We start from the raw sequence: 18851 nt of genomic DNA, 5'->3' as shown, positions 1-18851 counted from the left end.
ATACTAAAACAGGTTACAATTCTCACACCAACTTTCCAAGCGTCTGCGGAGGCAAACCAGAAGGTTTGCAGCCAAAACGGATACAGCGAAAGCGTCTTGCTTGATATCATGAGGCAGGGAGTTCCAGAGTGTAAGTGCTGCCATGCTAAATGACTGAGTTCCTACAAATGATGTTGCGAAACCTCAAAACAGGTTCGGGAAGGCCTTGTGTAGAGATGTGCGATTGATCATCACAGGCATAGGCAAACTTGCCTCTCCAGATCTTTTGGGACTACAACGCCCATCATCCCTAGCTAACAGGACCAGTGGTCAGGGATGATAGGAACTGTACTCTCAAAACACATCTGGAGTTTGCCTATGCCTGGCAAAAACAATGGAGGGTCATGTGGCATATTAATGGCCAAGATGTTTATTGTGGCATAGGTTTTCATGAACTAGAGGCCACCTCCTCAGGGGCCGCTCTGTGGAAGCTGGTGCCAGCCTTTGTCATCCAGATGTTCTTCAGATGTTTTGGACCGCCCCATTCCACCAGTCTCAGCAACTGCAGCCAAGCAGTGCAAAACATCTGAGGGCACCAAGATGGGGGTGGCTGGGTCACAAGTCTGCAAGTGTGCAAGGCTCTCTGCTGAGACAGAATGACTCTCTCGAAATACTTAACCCCGCAGGGCCCTTTCCGCCTTCACAGAGTTTAACACAAATCTATTATTCGCCTTGGGAGAGAAAACATGCTTTCTTGGACCATGCAAGAACATGGGTTGAAGAGAGTGTCCTGTCCCACTAGATTGCTCCTTTCTCAATAAAAATGTGTATTAGGCTTTATCTAAAGGCGAGATCCGGGACGCGGGTGGCGCTGTGGGTTAAAGCCTCAGTGCCTAGGGCTTGCCGATCGCAAGGTCGGCGGTTCGAATCCCTGTGGCGGGGTGCGCTCCCGCTGTTCGGTCCCAGCGCCTGCCAACCTAGCAGTTCGAAAGCACTCCCGGGTGCAAGTAGATAAATAGGGACCGCTTACTAGCGGGAAGGTAAACGGCGTTTCCGTGTGCGGCTCTGGCTCGCCAGAGCAGCGATGTCACGCTGGCCACGTGACCCGGAAGTGTCTTCGGACAGCGCTGGCCCTTGGCCTCTTTGAGTGAGATGGGCGCACAACCCTAGAGTCTGTGAAGACTGGCCCGTACGGGCAGGGGTACCTTTACCTTTTTAAAGGCGAGAAAGAATTCTGTTGTGCCAAGGGCTTGAGTGGGCAATTTCACCACTAAAACAAAAGGCCCCACTCTGTATCAAAAGCAATCTAAATTCTAATTGTCAGATAGCATCACAGCACATGGCCTTTTCTGCTGTCCTAGGCTTGTCCAAAAACTACCACTAAAGCCCACTCCTTTTGTTGATAGTCCCAGGATAGTACTTTGAAGCAAGCCCTGTCTTCTTATGTAATGCTGGGTGAGTGACGAAGTGCCTGCAGAGACACACAAGCATGTCAGCTGGTACACGGGCCCTGTTAGTATGCCAATGTGCCCCCCCCCAGCCTTTGCTATCACTCTGCACCTGGTTTTAATTCCTGCATTGCAGAAGGGGGTTCGACTAGATGAGGCGGCCCCTTGCAACTCTGTAGTTCTGTGGAATCAGGTGTCTGGCACGTGCAATGCTGCACTGGTTAGGTTCTTCTTGCTTCGCCCAGAACCACGACTCCGTCAGTCCAGGATGCCCTGAAATCCATGGAACTTGGCTGCTGAGAAAACTTGCTTGGCACTCGAATGTCAAGAGAGGACTGCTTGCATTGCTCAAGGTCTCCATTCTTTGCCTCTCCCAGTGGGCAGCATGGCTGGAGATTCGGAACCCTAGAAATCCGCTGTGCTTTTGTGTCCTTAACATTCGTCTGAAGACTGGCCAGTCAAGCTACGCTCAAACCAGCCGGGCAGTTTAAACTTGCAAAGCGGGTTCGATTAGATGAGCAACCTTCTAGGATTCTATGAAAGCTGCCGAAAAGCAGTAGGCCACAACCATTTTCATTACCCCCTTTCTCCATGCATGCCTGGGTGCCAGTCCTAGGTAAAGGTAAAGGGACCCCTGACCATTAGGTCCAGTTGTGGCTGACTCTGGGATTGCGGTGCTCATCTCGCTTTACTGGCCGAGGGAGCCGGCATACAGCTTCCGGGTCATGTGGCCAGCATGACTAAACCGCTTCTGGCAAACCAGAGCAGCGCATGGAAACGCCGTTTACCTTCCCGCCGGAGCGGGACCTATTTATCTACTTGCACTTTGACATGCTTTCAAACTGCTAGGTTGGCAGGAGCAGGGACCGAGCAACGGGAGCTCACCCCATCGCGGGGATTCGAACTGCCAACCTTCTGATCGGCAAGTCCTAGGCTCTGTGGTTTAACCCACAGCGCCACCCGCGTCTCTTGTTTAGGACCTAAAGGAACATGAACCTCCCCCCCCCCCCGAGCTCCACAGACATAGAATCATATAGTTGGAAAGGCCCCCAAGAGCCATCTATTTCAAACCCCTGCAATGCAGCTTCCCCTTACGGGAATTGAACCTGCAACCTTGACATTAGCAACACCACACTCTAACCAACTGAGCTACCCGCCAGTTCCTTTGCCTGGTGAGATTGCTACTTGCCACAGGTGAGCAGGTGTATGTTTACCTGCAAGTGTGGGTAACCGAATGCACCTCTGCAAGCTTGACACCTATGCAAAGGATGCCGGAAATGTCAGCTTTCCGGAGCAGGGCAAACCTGAGCACAAAGAAGGGGCAGGATAGTTCAAATCCCACACACTTAAGGCTTTGCTGCTTTGTGGATGCACAGCACATACTGTATAAAAGGAAAGCAAGACTTGAAATTCGAGGGTAGCCCTTTGAGAAGATCGGGAGCTGCAAGCAAGCTTCCTTGGACCACAGTTTTATTGTGCATTGTTATGCATCTTCCCCTGCAACATAAAATCAGTTTTGGTCATCTATTCCCAGTTCTCTGCAATGCAGGAATCACATGCAGCCACAAGAGCGCTTTGGCATATCCTAAGGCAGCCTCCCCCAAAGCGTTGCTCTCTGTATAATCTGGCGATTCCAAGGAGTTATGGGAGTTGTGGTCTGACAGCAGGTAAGGGCTAGGGGTTGCACTCCCAGTTCCAGGGCTGGACCAAAGACACTTGGGTGTTTGAGGTGAGAAATTCAGGCAGCGGCGCTCTGTATCCCACTCATTTAAAATGGGGTGCAAGTCACCAGGAAGTTTTCAACGGGAGTTGTGCAAGAGCTCTCGACAGGGGGTTGCAACAGAGAATCCCAGCCCTGGATTCATCTCCGCTCTCTAACAACCTGAACGTCCACCTTCAAGGCTGATGCCTCTCCCTGTGCCCAGTGGTGAAATCCATCAGGCTTTGGCGAGGGCTGGCGATGATGTGTCTTAGAAGAAGCCTCTGCAACATCAAGTCATCACCACTGCCAAAGCAAGACGGAAAGGATTCCTCTGGGAATCTGCAGGAAAACATGGGGATGCATTTCCCCTGCTGCCTTACAGCAACCCTACAATAGGAGACATTTAATCCTGGATTCAGAAGGCACACAGACCAGAGTCTGAAGTCAGGGCTCCTCCACACTTACTACCTGCCCCACAATTTCTAGACACAGGTCCACGCTTTCCTGGTCTGTGTCTGAGCTTTTTTTAATAGAAAAAAAATCCCGCTGCTTTTTCCAGGAAAAGCTGATCTTTAATGCTGAATCGGAACAAACAGCAATTCGGATTTTCCACTTAATTGCTTTCAGTGGTAAAGAGCGAGTCTTCGTGGAGAAAGTGCTGGGGCAATAAAATAAAACTAAAAAGCACTCAGAAACAGGACCTGGAAATATGAAGCAAGGTTAAGTGTGGATGAAGGTTGAGTATGGTCCTACAACCATAGCAATGTTTCTGCTTATACAGTCTCTTCCTTCAAGGGATCCAAATGATTAGAGCCTCACCTCCATTCAAGGATGCTGAAATGGTGTTTTCCAAACAGAAAAAAGCGACTTTAAAATATCAAATAGGTCAGAAGTACAGACGTTGGAGAGGTGTTTTTTTTTTGGGGGGGGGGGATGTTTGCCTGGGCTCTCAAATTCATTACAGTGTGAAGGAAGAAAACAAGAATGCAGCAAACCCAGAAGAGGATGGAGATACCCCCCCCCCCGCCCAGTTTCTTAGGGGAATCTCAAGTCCACACTCCCCAAGCTGAGCAGTCCCATCCCCTTTGGGCTGCACTGGATCCAAGTGCCTGGGATTTAATCCACTTTACCAGGGCCCTGCAGGATCTGGTTTCTTTCCGCAGGGCCTGTAAGACAGAGTTGTTCCACCTGGCCTTTGGCTTGGAATCAACTTGATCCCCTTCCTCTTTATCGTTTCTCCTTCTGTGATGGAAGTCCTATCTGGGGACTTCCCTGGCTTTTTTCTGGGCCATGTAGGACCAGTCTGGATAGCTGGCCTTGGTGAAGATTTGATGTTTTCATCCCCCAAAAGTTTTGATTTGAGTTTCTACTGAAATGAGGCTGCATTTTAATGTTGTATGTTAATGTTGTTTTTAAGTTGTATTTTAATCAATGGTTAGCTGCCCTGAGCCCGGTCTTGGCCGGGGAGGGCAGGGTATAAATAAAATTTAGTAGTAATAACAATAACAATAATAATAATTTACACCGTGCCACACAGCCCCCTGCCCAAGGAAGCGCAGGGCGTCCGCCGTAGACAGCTCAGTCCCTCACAGCGGGCGCCATTTTGCTGTGATCAAAGTGGGCAGCTGGAGTGAGATTTTTAACAAAAGGCCTCTGTGTCTGCATGCAAAGGTAGGTAGGCAGACGTGCAGCTGGTTGGCTCTGGAGAACAGCAAAGGTCTGTCCCTTTCCTTATTCAAAGCTGGGCTTTGCTTCCCAACAATGCAAACCCCGGCAGGTGTCTTGTGATCATCCTCCTCCTTGCATGTTCACGGTTTCCTACAAGTTAACTGCACCTGAATGCATGCAGCACAATGCTCTCGTTCCTTCAGGAACCCACTAGAGACACTTCCTTCCTTCATTTTAGACGAGGGCAGAATTACTGCTTGCATAGGAGAAGGGACCGGACAAAAGGACCTCCAAAACTAATAGATCATATGGAGCAAGATCTTTTTCTCCCAACTGAATTGATTTCTGGTGGGGGGGGGGGATTTTTGGCACCCAGATGCTTAGAACTTCCAGGGGGAAGCCAGTGATCAATTCCCTTTTTCTTAAGCTGGAAAGCAAACTTTTTCACGCAGAGAACACGTCTTTCTCTGCCTGTCTCGCAACGTTATTTCTGTTCTCTCTCTTGCCTGCAAGAGTCAACCCCGGGGCTCCTAACTCGATTTCTCCTTCAGAATAAGTTCAAACTATCTGTTGTTGAACAGAGCTAAGAGACTGCCCTTCTGCCACGACAGCTGAGAGATTTACTGGGACTCTTTTCATGGATAAAAATTTATCGGCAGCCTTTGCACATCACAGTAAACCACAGGTAAGGAATGTGCCTGATTTCGTTGCTTGTCCCTTTTCGACTAGCATTAGGGGGAAATAAACCGCAGGCCCTGGTTTAGACATTATTATTATTATTAGACTTTTACTAGCACGTTGTAACAAATACCAATTCTGTATTGCTAACAGGTAAAACAAATTGTGGTCCCAGGAATAGGATGGGTCTTGAAAACACAAGACCTCAGGTGTCAAAGTTCAGGAGAAAGAGGTGTGGATTTGTCAGTTGCAAAAAGATGTGCAGAGGGAGATGCAAAGCTTAGGGGCTGCTAGAGAGAAGGCCCTCTTGTCACTGCTACCCCCAAATTTCTGTGGGGGGCGGGACAATCAAGAGAGTGCCTAGGATCCACGTACCTATGGGACCGCCTCTCCTGGTATGCCCCGCGGAGGACCTTAAAGTCCACAAATGACAACACTCTGGAGGTCCCAAGTCACAAGGTGCTTAGATTGGTCTCAACTAGGACCAGGGCCTTTTCAGTACTGGCCCCGACTTGGTGGAACGCTCTGTCACAAGAGACCAGGGCCCTGCGGGACTTGACATCTTCCCGCAGGACCTGCAAGAAAGAACTGTTCTGTCTGGCCTTTGGTTTGGACTCAGTCTGACCCTTATGTTTCCCTCCCCTTATGGTTTTGATATATGGGCTACTTTTAAAATGAGGCTGCATTTTAACCTGTACTGTATTTTAAATTGCCCCCCCCTATTATATTTTTACTGTAATTTTACTGGTGTTGAGGCTGCCCTGAGCCCGCCTCTGGCTGGGGAATAAATAAAATTTATTATTATTATTAAAAACCTCCAAGGAAGGAGAGTCCACAACCCCGGAGGGAGTCTGTTGCGCTGTCAAACAACTCTTACTGCGCCTGATGTTCAGTGGGAATCTCCTTTCTTGAAACATGAAGCCTTGGGTTCGAGTCCTGCCCATATTATTATTATTATTATTATTATTATTATTATTACTACTACTACTACTATCTGCCAATCTGAGAGGGAAGGAGGGTATCTCTCCGATATCCTATGTCAGGGGTGACCAACTCCCAAGAGACTGCAATCCTACTCAGGGGAAAGTTGTCGAGCTTTTCTTGAGGAGGAAAGCCCCAATTTTCGGGAGCTCCAGGCTAAAATGCTGCCCATTTTTAAGGGAAAAGGGGAACAGCCGCTCATCATCAGATTGCCGGGGAAACAAACTACCTCACTGAGTAGACTCTTGTCTTCCTTTTTGCAAATTGTGCAACAATGGAGGGCAGGGCGGGAATCGATTTTTAGCAACGCTAAGGAAAGGGACCCAGTGATCGACAGCGATCTACCAAAACCTCCTGGGGATCTACCAATAGATCGCGATCGACCTGTTGGACGCCCCTGTCCCATGTCACGGTAAGCCAGGGGTTGTTCTTTCCTGGGGTTAATGCGGGGGAGCAAAATGACAAAGATCAGCCCCTGTTCACGGCAAACCACTAACTATGGTTTACCTTGACGTGTGAACAAGCCTTACAAACGGGGGGGGGGGGGGGGATTTGCACGACACCCACCCAAAACATGCAGGGATACATTCAAAGTGATGTTGCAATGCTTAAAAATTCGGAGGAATTTAGAAGCACGGCTGGATTTACAAACACACTTAAATCTTAGGCCTGCCTTTCTTAAGAAGGGCCTGCAAACAGGGAAATAAACGGCTTGGAGGAACGCATGGGGTTATGAGCTCATCCTTACGCCCCCTCCTCTCCCCTCCCTCTGCCAAGCTCAGCACTGAGCAAGATTTGCTTAAATTTGGGCTCTGAAAACCCACTTGAAGTCCCGCGGATACGAAGAAACCCTAACGAGCGCCAAGCGGTCAATGTCTTAACCTTCACCCACGGGACGCGGGGACCGGAATCATATTTATTCATTTATTTATTGCATTTATCATTTCACCGTCTTCTCCAAGGAGCTCAAAAGTGGCGCACGTGGTTTCTCCCCCCCCCCGTCATTTAATCCCCACAACAACCCTGTGAGGTAGGCGAGGTGGTGAATGGCCCTCAAGGTCACACCCAGCGAGTTTCGCCCTGTGAGGATTTGGGCCCTGGTCTCTGCCGGGCACTAGTCCCGACGCTCTAACCACTACACCACCGCTGTCTCTCATGAGATCCAGTGACGAGTCATGAACATTTTTATCCTGCCCTTCCTGCTTGAGGATGCGATCGTAGTTCTCTCCAATCTCCCCCCTTTCCTTGCCACCCAACCTACCTCACAGGGCTGTTAGGCGTGCAAGACCTGGCCACCCAGAGAGCAGCATGGCTGAGAAGGAATTTGAACCCAGCTCTCTCCGGACCAGTCTTCTCCAGCAGAAGCTGCCGTCCAAAACAAAAGGCTACCTGAGATGGAGTCCGCTCCTCTTAATGCGTAATCTGGGCTCTCAAGGTGCATAGCTGTCAACGTTTCCCTTTTTTAAAAGGGAAATTCCCTTATTCCGAATAGGATTCCTCGCAAGAAAAGGAAAAAGTTGACAGCTATGTCAAGGTGTGGTGAGCGATGGGGCAGCGCCATCTCTAAAGGTTAACGGTTATTCGATTCTGGTCTTTCTCCCTCTCTCAGGCCTCGGTCCAGTATATCTGAGGGAGCGTCTCCACCCCCATCGTTCTGCCCGGACACTGAGGTCCAGCTCCGAGGGCCATCTGGCGGTTCCCTCGCTGCGAGAAGCCAAGTTACAGGGAACCAGGCAGAGGGCCTTTTTGGTGGTGGCACCCGCCCTGTGGAACGCCCTCCCATCAGATGTCAAAGCGATAAACAACTACCTGACATTCAGAAGACATCTGAAGGCAGCCCTGTTCAGGGAAGTTTTTAATATGTGACATTTTAGTGTATTTTTCATCTTTGTTGGAAGCCGCCCAGAGTGGCTGGGGAAACCCAGCCAGATGGGCGGGGTACAAATAATAAATTATTATTATTATTATCGATAAACAGGAACGGCACCAAAAGGTCCCGGCTGGTTACTCCCTCTTAACAAATCTGGACACAGCAAAGCCCTGCCTAGGTTGTTATGCAAGAGGAGGTTGCTGGATCAGGCCCGTGGCCCATCCAGTTCCAGCATTGCCTATGGGAAAATTGGAAGCAGGATACGAGCGCAAGAGCAACTCTCACCTGAGGCTGTAGCCACGGACAGCTTTTCTCTTCCCTGAATTTGCACCGTGTTAAATCAAGCCTGGAACTAGACACAGATCAGGCATAGGCAAACTCCAGCCCTTGTTTGTGGGATATCGAACCCCAAGAACTAACAGTAGCAGCAGAGAAAACATGTTCCCCTCTTTATTTTCAACTTTCTTGGGCACATGAAACTAGCCATAATTACCTTGAATTTCTGCTTAACCCTCAAGAAAGAAGGGCATTCTTGCTGGCCAGGTTTAATTCAAATCCACCAAACCTCCTTTGGGGAAGGTTCTCTGGCAGGGTGGAAGAGAGAACTTGCCCAAGTGAAGACCACCTGGTGGAAACCCTTACACATCTGGTTCTTAATTGTAAAATATATGCTGATCTCTGCCAGCAATTTCTAGATCAACTCTGTATCTCCAAACGGAGGTCATACATTTTCAGAGGTCAGAATCAGAGGTCATACATTTTCTATTACTGGGGAATGATCAGGAGCTCACCAAGTCAGTGGCTAAATATCTCTATTTGGTTTTTTGTCGTCAAAATACACTGCAGACGTCTGATGTCCCTGGAGACCAAGAGATATGACGATAGACTGCTCTGCCTCCTTTCTTTTAGCAAATGTTTTGTGCCACTGGGGAAGTGGTAATTCTGTCTTGATTTGTTTTGGGTGTTGTATGTGATGCCAATAAAGGTTTTACGATACAATTCCCATCATCCCTAGCTCACAGGACCAGCGGTCAGGGATGATGGGCATTGGTAGTCCCAAACATCTGGAGGGCTGGAGTTTACCTATGCCTGCTGTAGATGCCAGAAAATGCAGCCTCACTTATCCCAACCCAGTAAATGTTGAGCATAGAATTGTAATAGATTCTGGAGGATTCTCTAGTCCAATGCAGGAAAATACAGAGGTGTCCGTTACAGGGATCGGACCTGCGATCTTGGCGTTGTTATCAGCACCATGCTCTAACCCAGGGGTCCCCAAACTAAGGCCTGTGGGCTGGATAAGGCCCGAGGGACTCGTTTATCCGGCCCGCGGTTACCCCCGCCGCACGCTTTTACCGGCGCTGCATGGCTAGCCACTTCCGGGTCGGAGAAGCACCGGAAATAGCTTGTGCGCATGCGCAAGTATTATTTCCGGTGCACATCCGGGTCAGAGGAAGCCCGTGCACATGCGCACAAGCTACTTCCGGTGCTCCTCCGACCCGGAAATAGCGTACGCGTATGGGCACACGCTCTCCCACCCTCCGCACGATCGGCGCTGGAGACACCGGCCCGAGGCGCGGTAAGTTTGCTGACCCCTGCTCTAACCAACTGAACCACCGACTTAAACCAGTATCCTGACACCTCTGTGCTGACAGTTTTCAGTCCCTTGGCTGGGGAGCATGTTCTTTTTTTTGGGGGGGGGGAGATGGGGAAGAACACTGTGCGCAGCAATACAATGTTAGAACATGGGTCAGCTGGTGGGAAGAATGAACAGGCCCACGAGGCTGTTTCTGGGGATAGCGGCCAATATAGCCTAAAACGTCTAACTTTTCACAAAGCCCTTCCCAGCTGGGCTTCGTCTGGATTTCGGGTTTGGGGGGCAAGGAGGTACATTCCTGTGTGTACATGTGTGCGCGCGCATACATATATAAAAAGAGGCAGAAGTAATCTTTGGTGATCCCAACCTGCCCCGGCCTCCTCCAAAACCACACGTGCCTCTGTCCTGCGTTTAATATGCTCACATACAAAGCCCAATATTTGAGGGAAAGGGAAGGAAATTAACGTGGGGAGAGGGGGGAAACCCCAGCAGTCGTACAATCAAATTGTCTGTATTTGTTTCTTTAATCTAAAAAGGAGGTCTGGGGGGTTTGGGGTGGGGGGAGAGAGAGAAAAGATCTCCAGAGTAAAAGGCAAAGCAGACTTCTGTGTAGCTGGAGGTTTCGGCCGTTCATTTGGCACCCCGAGACTCTTAAGAACCACCATCCTGTCCTGTTAAAATCTTAACTTTTGGAAAGGAACTTTAAAAAAACAACAACAACCCAAAAAAGGTGTTATAGATGTAGTTTTTTCTTCTTCTTTCTGTAGAAGAAGACAGACAATCCCGCAAAGGTCGTGCGTCGCGCCTCTTTCAGAGCATCCCGGTTTCCTTATTCGCTGGCCGCCTGTCCTTGTGGAGCCGTGGAAGTGATGACGCTGCCCGTCTGCAAGGGGGCCGCTGTCGCCCCTCTCAGCTCCTCCACCCGAGGCCTCTTGACATCCGGCTCACCAGGAGGGTCCTCTTTCGCTGCGGCCTCCGCTGCCTGGCTGACCACGGCCGGAGTGGAGGAACTGGCCTGGGCAGCCAGCAGCTGCAGTGGATTTGTGAGGGCTGGAGGAGGAAAGAGGAGGAACATATTAGATAAAATGCAAAGAAATATACAACAATAAGAGTACCGTGTTTTTAGCTTCATAAGACGCACCTGACCATAAGACGCACCAGGTTTTTAGAGGGAAAGCAAGAAAAAAAAAATTCTGCGCAGAGCATGTAAGCGGCTCTCACTTTTCTTGCTTTAAACCCTTCCGTCCCTCTTCCCGCTTCGCTGAGAAGCCAGCAGAGCAAGAGCGATAGCTGCGCAGCGCCTCTTGTTCTGCTGGCTTCCCAGCAAAGCAGGATGAGGGACGAAAGGGAGCCCTTACAAGGGAGCGCTGAGCAGAGCCAGCTTTTCCGGGTGGTGTGGGAAGGGACAGAGAGCAGCCCATCAGTCCCTTTTCCCTCCGCGGGGAAAAGCCGCCAAGAGCCGCACACACGCTCCGCGCGGCTCTTTAAAGGGAGCGCTGAGCACAGCCTCCCGCCTGCAATCGCTCCATAAGACACGCACACATTTCCCCTTACTTTTTAGGAGGGAAAAGGTGCGTCTTATGGAGCGAAAAATACGGTACATTCATTTGTAAAAAAGGAATATACAACGGGATAGACAGGAAGTCTAGTGTGTTGGTATGCATATGATTTTTTGGGGGAAAATGTTTTTGTTTTTTCTCTTTGTTCTTTCCTCTTTTTTTGTTTCATTTTCTTTCTAGGTATATAAAATTTGTATATAATTTTTGTATACACGTTGGAAATTATATTACAGTAAGTCCTGTAATGTAATATGACAATGTTTACCAATGTAATATAAGAACGTTAACAAATAAATAAATTGCATTTTTTAAAAAAAAAAAAAAAAAGGAGGAGGAGGAAAGAGAGGGAGGAAGAAGAGCGTTAGCCTTGCTGATGCCGGTTCTGTAAACGCACAAGATGCGTTTAAAACTACCTCTTCAGGGAACTGTAAAATAACTAAAAATTATTGTGAAATGATTTTATAATGAAATGAATGTTTAACAGTGGTGTCCAAACTTTTTTCAAAGAGGGCCAGATTTGATGAAGTGAAGGGCCGTGAGGGCCGACCAAAGTTGTTGACCTTTTCATAGGATGGAAGCTGGTGGGTTTTTTTTTTTAAGATTTTACCCCGGGAAATAAACTGCTGCAGGGGCTGGATTAAACCAACCGGTGGGCCGGATTAAGGCCCCGAAACGAACAATGGACATGCCTGGTTTAAGATAACTTTTGTTAAAAGTCCAGAAGCCTTTTTTTTACTAGGCGTTACAGGTCTGAGACTTGCCAGAAGAAGAAGAAACCTTTTATGTAGGCCACAACTGCAGCTAGGATACTGCTAGCCCCAAAATGGAAAAGTGACGAGATACCAACTAAAGAAGAATTGCAAGAAAAACTGATGGAATAGGCTGAAATGGCGAAGCAAACCGGAAGACTCAGAGATAAGGACAAGAGAGACTTTAAAAAAGACTGGGAACCATTTATGTTGTATCTGCAGAAATACTGTAAAGAAATGGACTCACTAGCAGGGTTTGACTAAACACTTACAATTAACGAAACAAAACAGAAATCATAAACAGGTGTTAGAATGATAAGAACGTAATAATATTCAATTTAGAGAATGCAATATCAAGGTATAATAAAACAAGCAGGAGAAAGCAATATGTTAAAAAACCAGATGAAATTGAGGGAAGTCGCGGGGTGGGGTGGGGGAAGGGAGTATTCAGTATTTTTCTTTGTATTAGACATATTATTGTGATGAAGATGAAAATGTAAAACTCAATAAAAATATATATATATTTTTAAAAAAGAACTATCTCTACATATTGCAGTTGTTTCTTCTATCGCTTTCTCATCTTGGACGCCGCTTTTCCACAGTGAGCCAGCTGTCCCCCCCCCCCCCAAATGGGCTGGCAACCGATACTTGAACCATCGAAAAACACAAGAGGGTTGGAAATACAATTGCAAGCCAAACACACAGAGCGCTCCAGTAAATTCAGCAAAAAATCAACAATTTGGCACATGCAGAATTAATTTAGTATATAAACAAACGAACACGTCCCTCCAAACAATTCAAGCTTAAGTACACGAACACAAAGCAAAAGAAGTGTTAACCCAGGGCTTTTTTTTCCAGCTGGAACTCAGTTCTGGCACCTCTTAAGTGGGCGCCATTTCCATTATAAGAGAAAAAGAGAGGCATTCATGTTGAGTTCCGGCACCTCTTTTTCTAGAAAAACAGCACTGGGTTAACCAACGCTAATCCATAGTTATCCATATGGATCATTCATCCAACCCTTGCATTAAGTCAATAGTTAATTATTTAATAATAATAATAATTTATTTGTACCCTGCCCATCTGGCTGGGTTTCCCCAACCACTCTGGGCATCTTCCAACAAAGATTAAAAATATATTAAAATGTCACAAATTGAAAACTTCCCTGAACAGGAGTACCTTCAGATGTCTTCTAAATGTCAGGTAGTTGTACTATCTGACATCTGATGGGCGGGCGTTCCAAAGGGCGGGCGCCACTACCAAGAAGGCCCTCTGCCTGCTTCTCTGTAGCTTTGCTTCTCGCAGGGAGGGAACTGCCAGAAGGCCCTCGGAGCTAGACCTCAGTGTCCGGGCAGAACGATGATGGGGGTGGAGACGCTCCTTCAGGTATACTGGACCGAGGCCGTTTAGGGCTTTCAAGGTCAGCACCAACACTTTGAATTGTGCTTGGAAACGTACTAGGTGCCAATGTAGGTCTTTCAAGACCAGTGTTATATGGTCTTGACAGCCACTCCCAGTCACCAGTCTAGCTGCCACATTCTGGATAATTGCAGTTTCCAGGTCACCTTCAAAGTAGAGCACATTGCAGTAGTCCAAGCGAGAGATAACTAGAGCATGCACCACTCTGGCGAGAAAGTCTGTGGGCAGGTAGGGTCTCATCCTGCGCACCAGATGGAGCTGGTAAACAGTTGCCCGGGACACAGAATTAACCTGCGCCTCCATGGACAGCTGTGAATCCAAAATGACTCCCAGGCTTCACACCAGGTCCTTCAGGGACAGAGTTACCCCATTCAGGACCAGAGAGTCCTCCACACCAGCCCACCTCGTCCCCCAAGAACATAATTTATTGTTATTATTAGTATTATTACCCGCTCTTCGCCCTAAGGTTCTTCCCTTGGGCAGCAAAATGTGGAGCTACCACCAAAAAGGCTCTACCAAACCAATTTCTCGAAAAGAAAGTGCCCTAGGAGAACAGGGCCTTGTCCCGATGAGCAGAATTAAAGCCCTGAGAGAACGCAATCCCACGGCACAGATAAGCGAACATCAATGTAATTAACAATACTTATCTGCCAGCAAGTGGTGTTAAAATCAGCGGGGCCCACTTCTGGGCGAAGGCTGTTAGGATTTCATCGTCAAGAGGGGAATTAAGTTCTCAGTGGTGCAAAAGGGAAAAGATACAGCCTGTTTAATCTTCACCTTCCCTCTCGCAGCGGAATGGGTGCTTCTCGATGAAGATTTGCTAATCACCACTTTCGGCTCGCTGAAGTAATTCCAGGCAATTTCAGGTGATTGTTCAAGGGCTTTGAGCACAATGAGCAATTACCTGGTGCCCGACGCTTCCATCAGGTCTCGTTGGACAGCAGAGGGGCTGTTGGCAGGTTTTGCTTTTTAAAATCTTGCTACCAACACACATGCAGCGGAGGCGAAAATATGAATTAGCCAGCTTTCCTCTTGCTTGGAAAACTGCAATGCCACAAGGACAGAAACACACGCCGGAACCACAAGCCCACTAGGCTGAGACCCTACCTGCCTGTGGACTTTCTCGCCAGAGTGGTGCATGCTCTGGTTATCTCACGCTTGGACTACTGCCATGCGCTTTACGTGGGGCTCCCTTTGAAGGTGGCCCAGAAACTACAATTAATCCAGAATGCAGCAGCACTGGGGACTAGGAGCGGCCGCTGAGACCACATAACACCGGTCCTGAAAGACCTACATTGGCTCCCAGTATGTTTCCGAGCACAATTCAAAGTGTTGGTGCTGACCTTGAAAGCTCTAAACGGCCTCAGCCCAGTATACCTGAAGGAGCATCTCCATCTCCATCGTTCTGCCCGGACACTGAGGTCCAGCTCCAAGGGCCTTCTGGCAGTTCCCTCTCTGCAAGAAGCCAAGTTACAGGGAACCAGGCAGAGGGCCTTCTCGGTAGTGGTGCCCGCCCTGTGGAACACCCTCCCATCAGGTGTCAAGGAAATAAACAACTACAGTGGAACCTCTACTCATGTATGGAATCCGTTCTGGAGGTCCGTTTGTGAGTCGATCCAGGTTGCTGGTAGAAGCCCCGTTCTGCGTATGTGCATTCAGCGGCAGCGCCATTCTGCGTATGTGCAGACAGCGGCAGCTGCTTCTGTGTGTGTGCGAATTGCGGCAAACCCAGTGGGTTTGCTGCGGTCACGAGTCAAATTGTTCGCGAGTAGGGGTGGTGGTAAGTCAAGGTTCTACTGTATCTGACTTTTAGAAGACATCTGAAGGCAGCCCTGTTTAGGGAAGCTTTTAACATTTGATGAATTATTGTATTTCAATATTTTGCTGGAAGCTGCCCAGAGTGGCTGGGGAAACCCGTTGAGATGGATTTGGTAAAAATAATAGATGATGATGATGATTATTAACCCTTGCGCTAAGCCGAAGTGGCACTTGGGGGGGGGACCCTAAAACCAATCACCGTGACACAAATTGTTAAGGGTCATTACAGAGATCTCCAAAGGGTCCTCTCCAAGGGTGCACCTCCACAGGCACATACCTCCACATGTGGTGGGAGTGTCCCAAAATCCAACTATTCTGGACAACAGCCATACAAGAAATATGTAAAATAACTAAGCAAGTAATAGACATCACCCCGGAATTGGCCCTACTAAACATCTTCCAAGACAACAATGCCCATTTACACCACAAAGAACTCATAACCCACCTACTCTCAGCAGCCAGAAGCATCATAGCCAGACACTGGAGAGACCTGTCAGGAGTAAGCACGGACCAATGGTACCAAATAGTATGGGAAACAGCCCTACTAGAAAAATTAACTAATAAACTGAAACTGACATGGGGACAAACAGAAGAAGACGCCTTCACCCCGGTATGGCTCCCCTTTATCACATACACAGCCCAACAGGACAATGACAATAATCCACCAACAGCATACAAATCAATATGGCTAACCTGATCCAAAACACCCACCCACCTCACTCACACACGAAAACAAAGATCACCACAGCCAATCACAAGCAAACAATCACACCCTAGGCCAAGCCCAACCTCTCTCACCACCAAAGGACCACAAGTGAACAACACAAGCAACGCTGACACCAAACTCTACATACATTAAACATAATAGAAACACCGCCACCCGACCCCACCCCCATCCATCTTCCCTCTCTCCACCCCCCCTTTCTTTATTTTTCCTTTTCTTTTTTCTTCTCCCCCTAATGCCTCAACAAATGAAATGGATTTGTAAAAATGTTACATGGAAAAAAACAAAAACAAAAAAACGAGGCATTACACTTACTTCTGTAAAACAAGAAAATCCTTAATAAAAAAACAAAACAAAACAAAACAAAACAAACCAACGGTCCTCTCCAAACTGAGCAAATGAGAGGTAAAATGGGAAATGCAATTCCGTGTAAGTGTGTGCAAATCGATGGGTGCTTGTCAAGGAAAAGGATCTTAATGTCGCATATATTCCCATGGGGTCTGGACTGCAGGTGAGCAACCAGGAATGAGGCCAAGGGGACATAATGGAGAGCTCAAGGATGATGTTGACGCAGTGTTGGTTACTGGAAGAAAACTGCTCGGATCATTATGCGGTTCCAAAAATCTATGGGTCGACCGCATTTGCAATACTGTGTCCAGTTCTGGTTGCCTTGCCTCAAAAAGGAGACTGAAAGGTTGAGAAAGGCTGTGGTTTATTGAAAAAGACTAGTAAGAGGAGAGACATGATGGAAGTTTGTAAAATTATTAAGGGCGTACAGAAAGTGGCAGAGAAATGCTTTCCTCCCTCTCTCCTAAAACTGGAACTTGTGGAAATTCAATGGAGCTGAAGGTTGGGAGATTCAGGGCACAGAAAACAAAGCACTTCTTCAGGCAACACATAGTTAAATCTATGGAACTCACTTCCGCAGGGACAGCCGCCAACCTGGATGGCTTTAAAACAGAACTGGGCAAATTCATTGAAGAGGGGAGGGCTATCGATGGCTGCTAGCCACAATGGCTATGCTCTGCCTCAATGGTCGGAGGCGATATGCTGTGGCTTTTCCAGAACCGGGGTGCCACAGCAGAAAAGGCCCTGTCCCAAGAGGCTCATGTAGGAACCTTTTACCACATGTGGTGGACGTGCCCCAAGGTAAAAGACTTCTGGGAAAGGATTTATAATGAACTGAAAAAAGTGTTGAAAAACACATTTATTAAGAAACCAGAAGCCTTTTCACATGGTATAGTGGGGGGGCGAAATCCCCCAAAAGGATGCTACTTTTTTTCTGTATGCCACGACAGCTGCGAGAATATTACTAGAGAGGAATTGAAAGAAACAAGATTTACCACCTATCGAAGAATGGCAGATGAAGATGATGAACTACATGGAACTTGCCAAACTGACCGGGAGACTCCGAGACCAGAGAGAAGAGACGGTGGAAGAAGACTGGAAGAAGTTTAAAGAGTATTTGAAAAAATATGTTAATATTTAAATCTTAGACTAGCTTTGGAAGTGGATATAGGCTGTAGGGTTAGAAGTAAAAGATACTGTTTTATTGTTTAGCCACCCTGAGCCCGGCTTCGGCTGGGGAGGGCGCGATATAAATAAATTATTATTATTATTATTATTATTATTATTATTATTATTATTATTATTATTAATTTATTTTAAAATAGTACTATTTGTATGGGATAAAATATGAAGATTTTTATGGTAAAAGTAAAGGGGATAAAATAAATTGGTTAAACATGATGATATATATAATCTGCTAAAGATGAGTTAAAATCAGATGGGGGGGACTTGGGGAAACTCACCCAACAATGTTTAGAAAAAATAAGGATAAGACAAGAATTTGTTATTGTTTGTTTTTCTGTTTTTGTTGTGTTTTGTTGTTTATTTATTTTTAAAGAGGCTCGTGTAGGTCCTCCGGCGGAGCTTCTCCCGCTGATCTCAGGAGCAGGCAGGATGAGACAGGAAGAGGCGCTCCTCCTCCCAGTATCGCTTCTGCGGCTGAAGAGTGTGGCCCAGACCTCGTGGCCTGAAGACAGGTGCCACGGACAGCGGGGTTCGTCCCGGGAACCCCAGGGGCACCAGGGCAATGGAGAGCAGAGGGAGGGGTGGCTTACCGTAAGCGCTGCCAGACAGGCTGTTGGTGGGCACGGCATGCTTCCCGTTCTGCGTCACTGCCCGGACGGGGAGCTGGTGTTGCCCAATGGTCATGGGCGCTGCTTGCTGGAGGATGGTGACTGTTTGCCCCGGGACCCCCTGGGCCATCTGACTGGCCACGGTTTGAATAACTCGGCTGGCAGTGGGGATGGCAGCAAACGCAATGGTTGGCTTCTCATCCATCCCTGCAAAAGAAAGAAAGACTCAATTGTCGACCTGGCTGTTCATTCTGGGCAGAGTCAGAGAATTGTGCTGAGTTGTCCCTGTTATTCAGCATGCAGCCTCGGGGGCCTGTTTCCTCCGCCCTGTTTCGCTTCTTACTCCCCTCCTCTGGAAGAGCAGTACAGAAATATAATTTTCAGTAACGCCTGCAATTTCCACCAGTGCCTCTGCAGGGAACGGAGAGACAGAGGGCATGCCTCACACCCCCATGTCTCAAAGTGAGCTGCAGTAAAAGTTCTCCTTTCCGAGTTCAAGTGAAATGAACGCTGATTGATTCCAG

At 47.8% G+C, this 18851-nt stretch overlaps 1 protein-coding gene and 1 long non-coding RNA gene across 3 annotated transcripts in view; one reads left to right on the top strand and one right to left on the bottom strand.

The window, feature by feature from the left end:
* The first annotated feature begins 353 nt into the window (after positions 1-353).
* LOC310664574 lies at positions 354-10169 on the top strand. Its single transcript, XR_014504963.1, has 3 exons — positions 354-826; positions 1201-2365; positions 8947-10169. It is a non-coding gene; the product is annotated as an uncharacterized lncRNA (long non-coding RNA).
* Positions 10170-10425: 256 nt separating this feature from the next.
* The window catches only part of FOXK1 (forkhead box K1), an 82763-nt gene continuing 74337 nt past the window's right edge, over positions 10426-18851 (bottom strand). For both annotated transcript variants that reach the window (XM_083413469.1, XM_083413470.1), the window contains exons 8-9: positions 18310-18534; positions 10426-10970 (exon numbers count right to left, since the gene is read on the bottom strand). In XM_083413469.1, coding sequence (XP_083269595.1) covers positions 10750-10970; positions 18310-18534 — 446 coding nt within the window. In that variant the 3' untranslated portion in view covers positions 10426-10749. The remainder of the gene's footprint in view (positions 10971-18309; positions 18535-18851) is intronic.

Source organism: Podarcis tiliguerta (assembly GCF_965153285.1).
Source record: "Podarcis tiliguerta genome assembly, chromosome: 14".
Taxonomy (NCBI): domain Eukaryota; kingdom Metazoa; phylum Chordata; class Lepidosauria; order Squamata; family Lacertidae; genus Podarcis; species Podarcis tiliguerta.
This window is presented reverse-complemented; position numbering and strand designations above follow the sequence as displayed.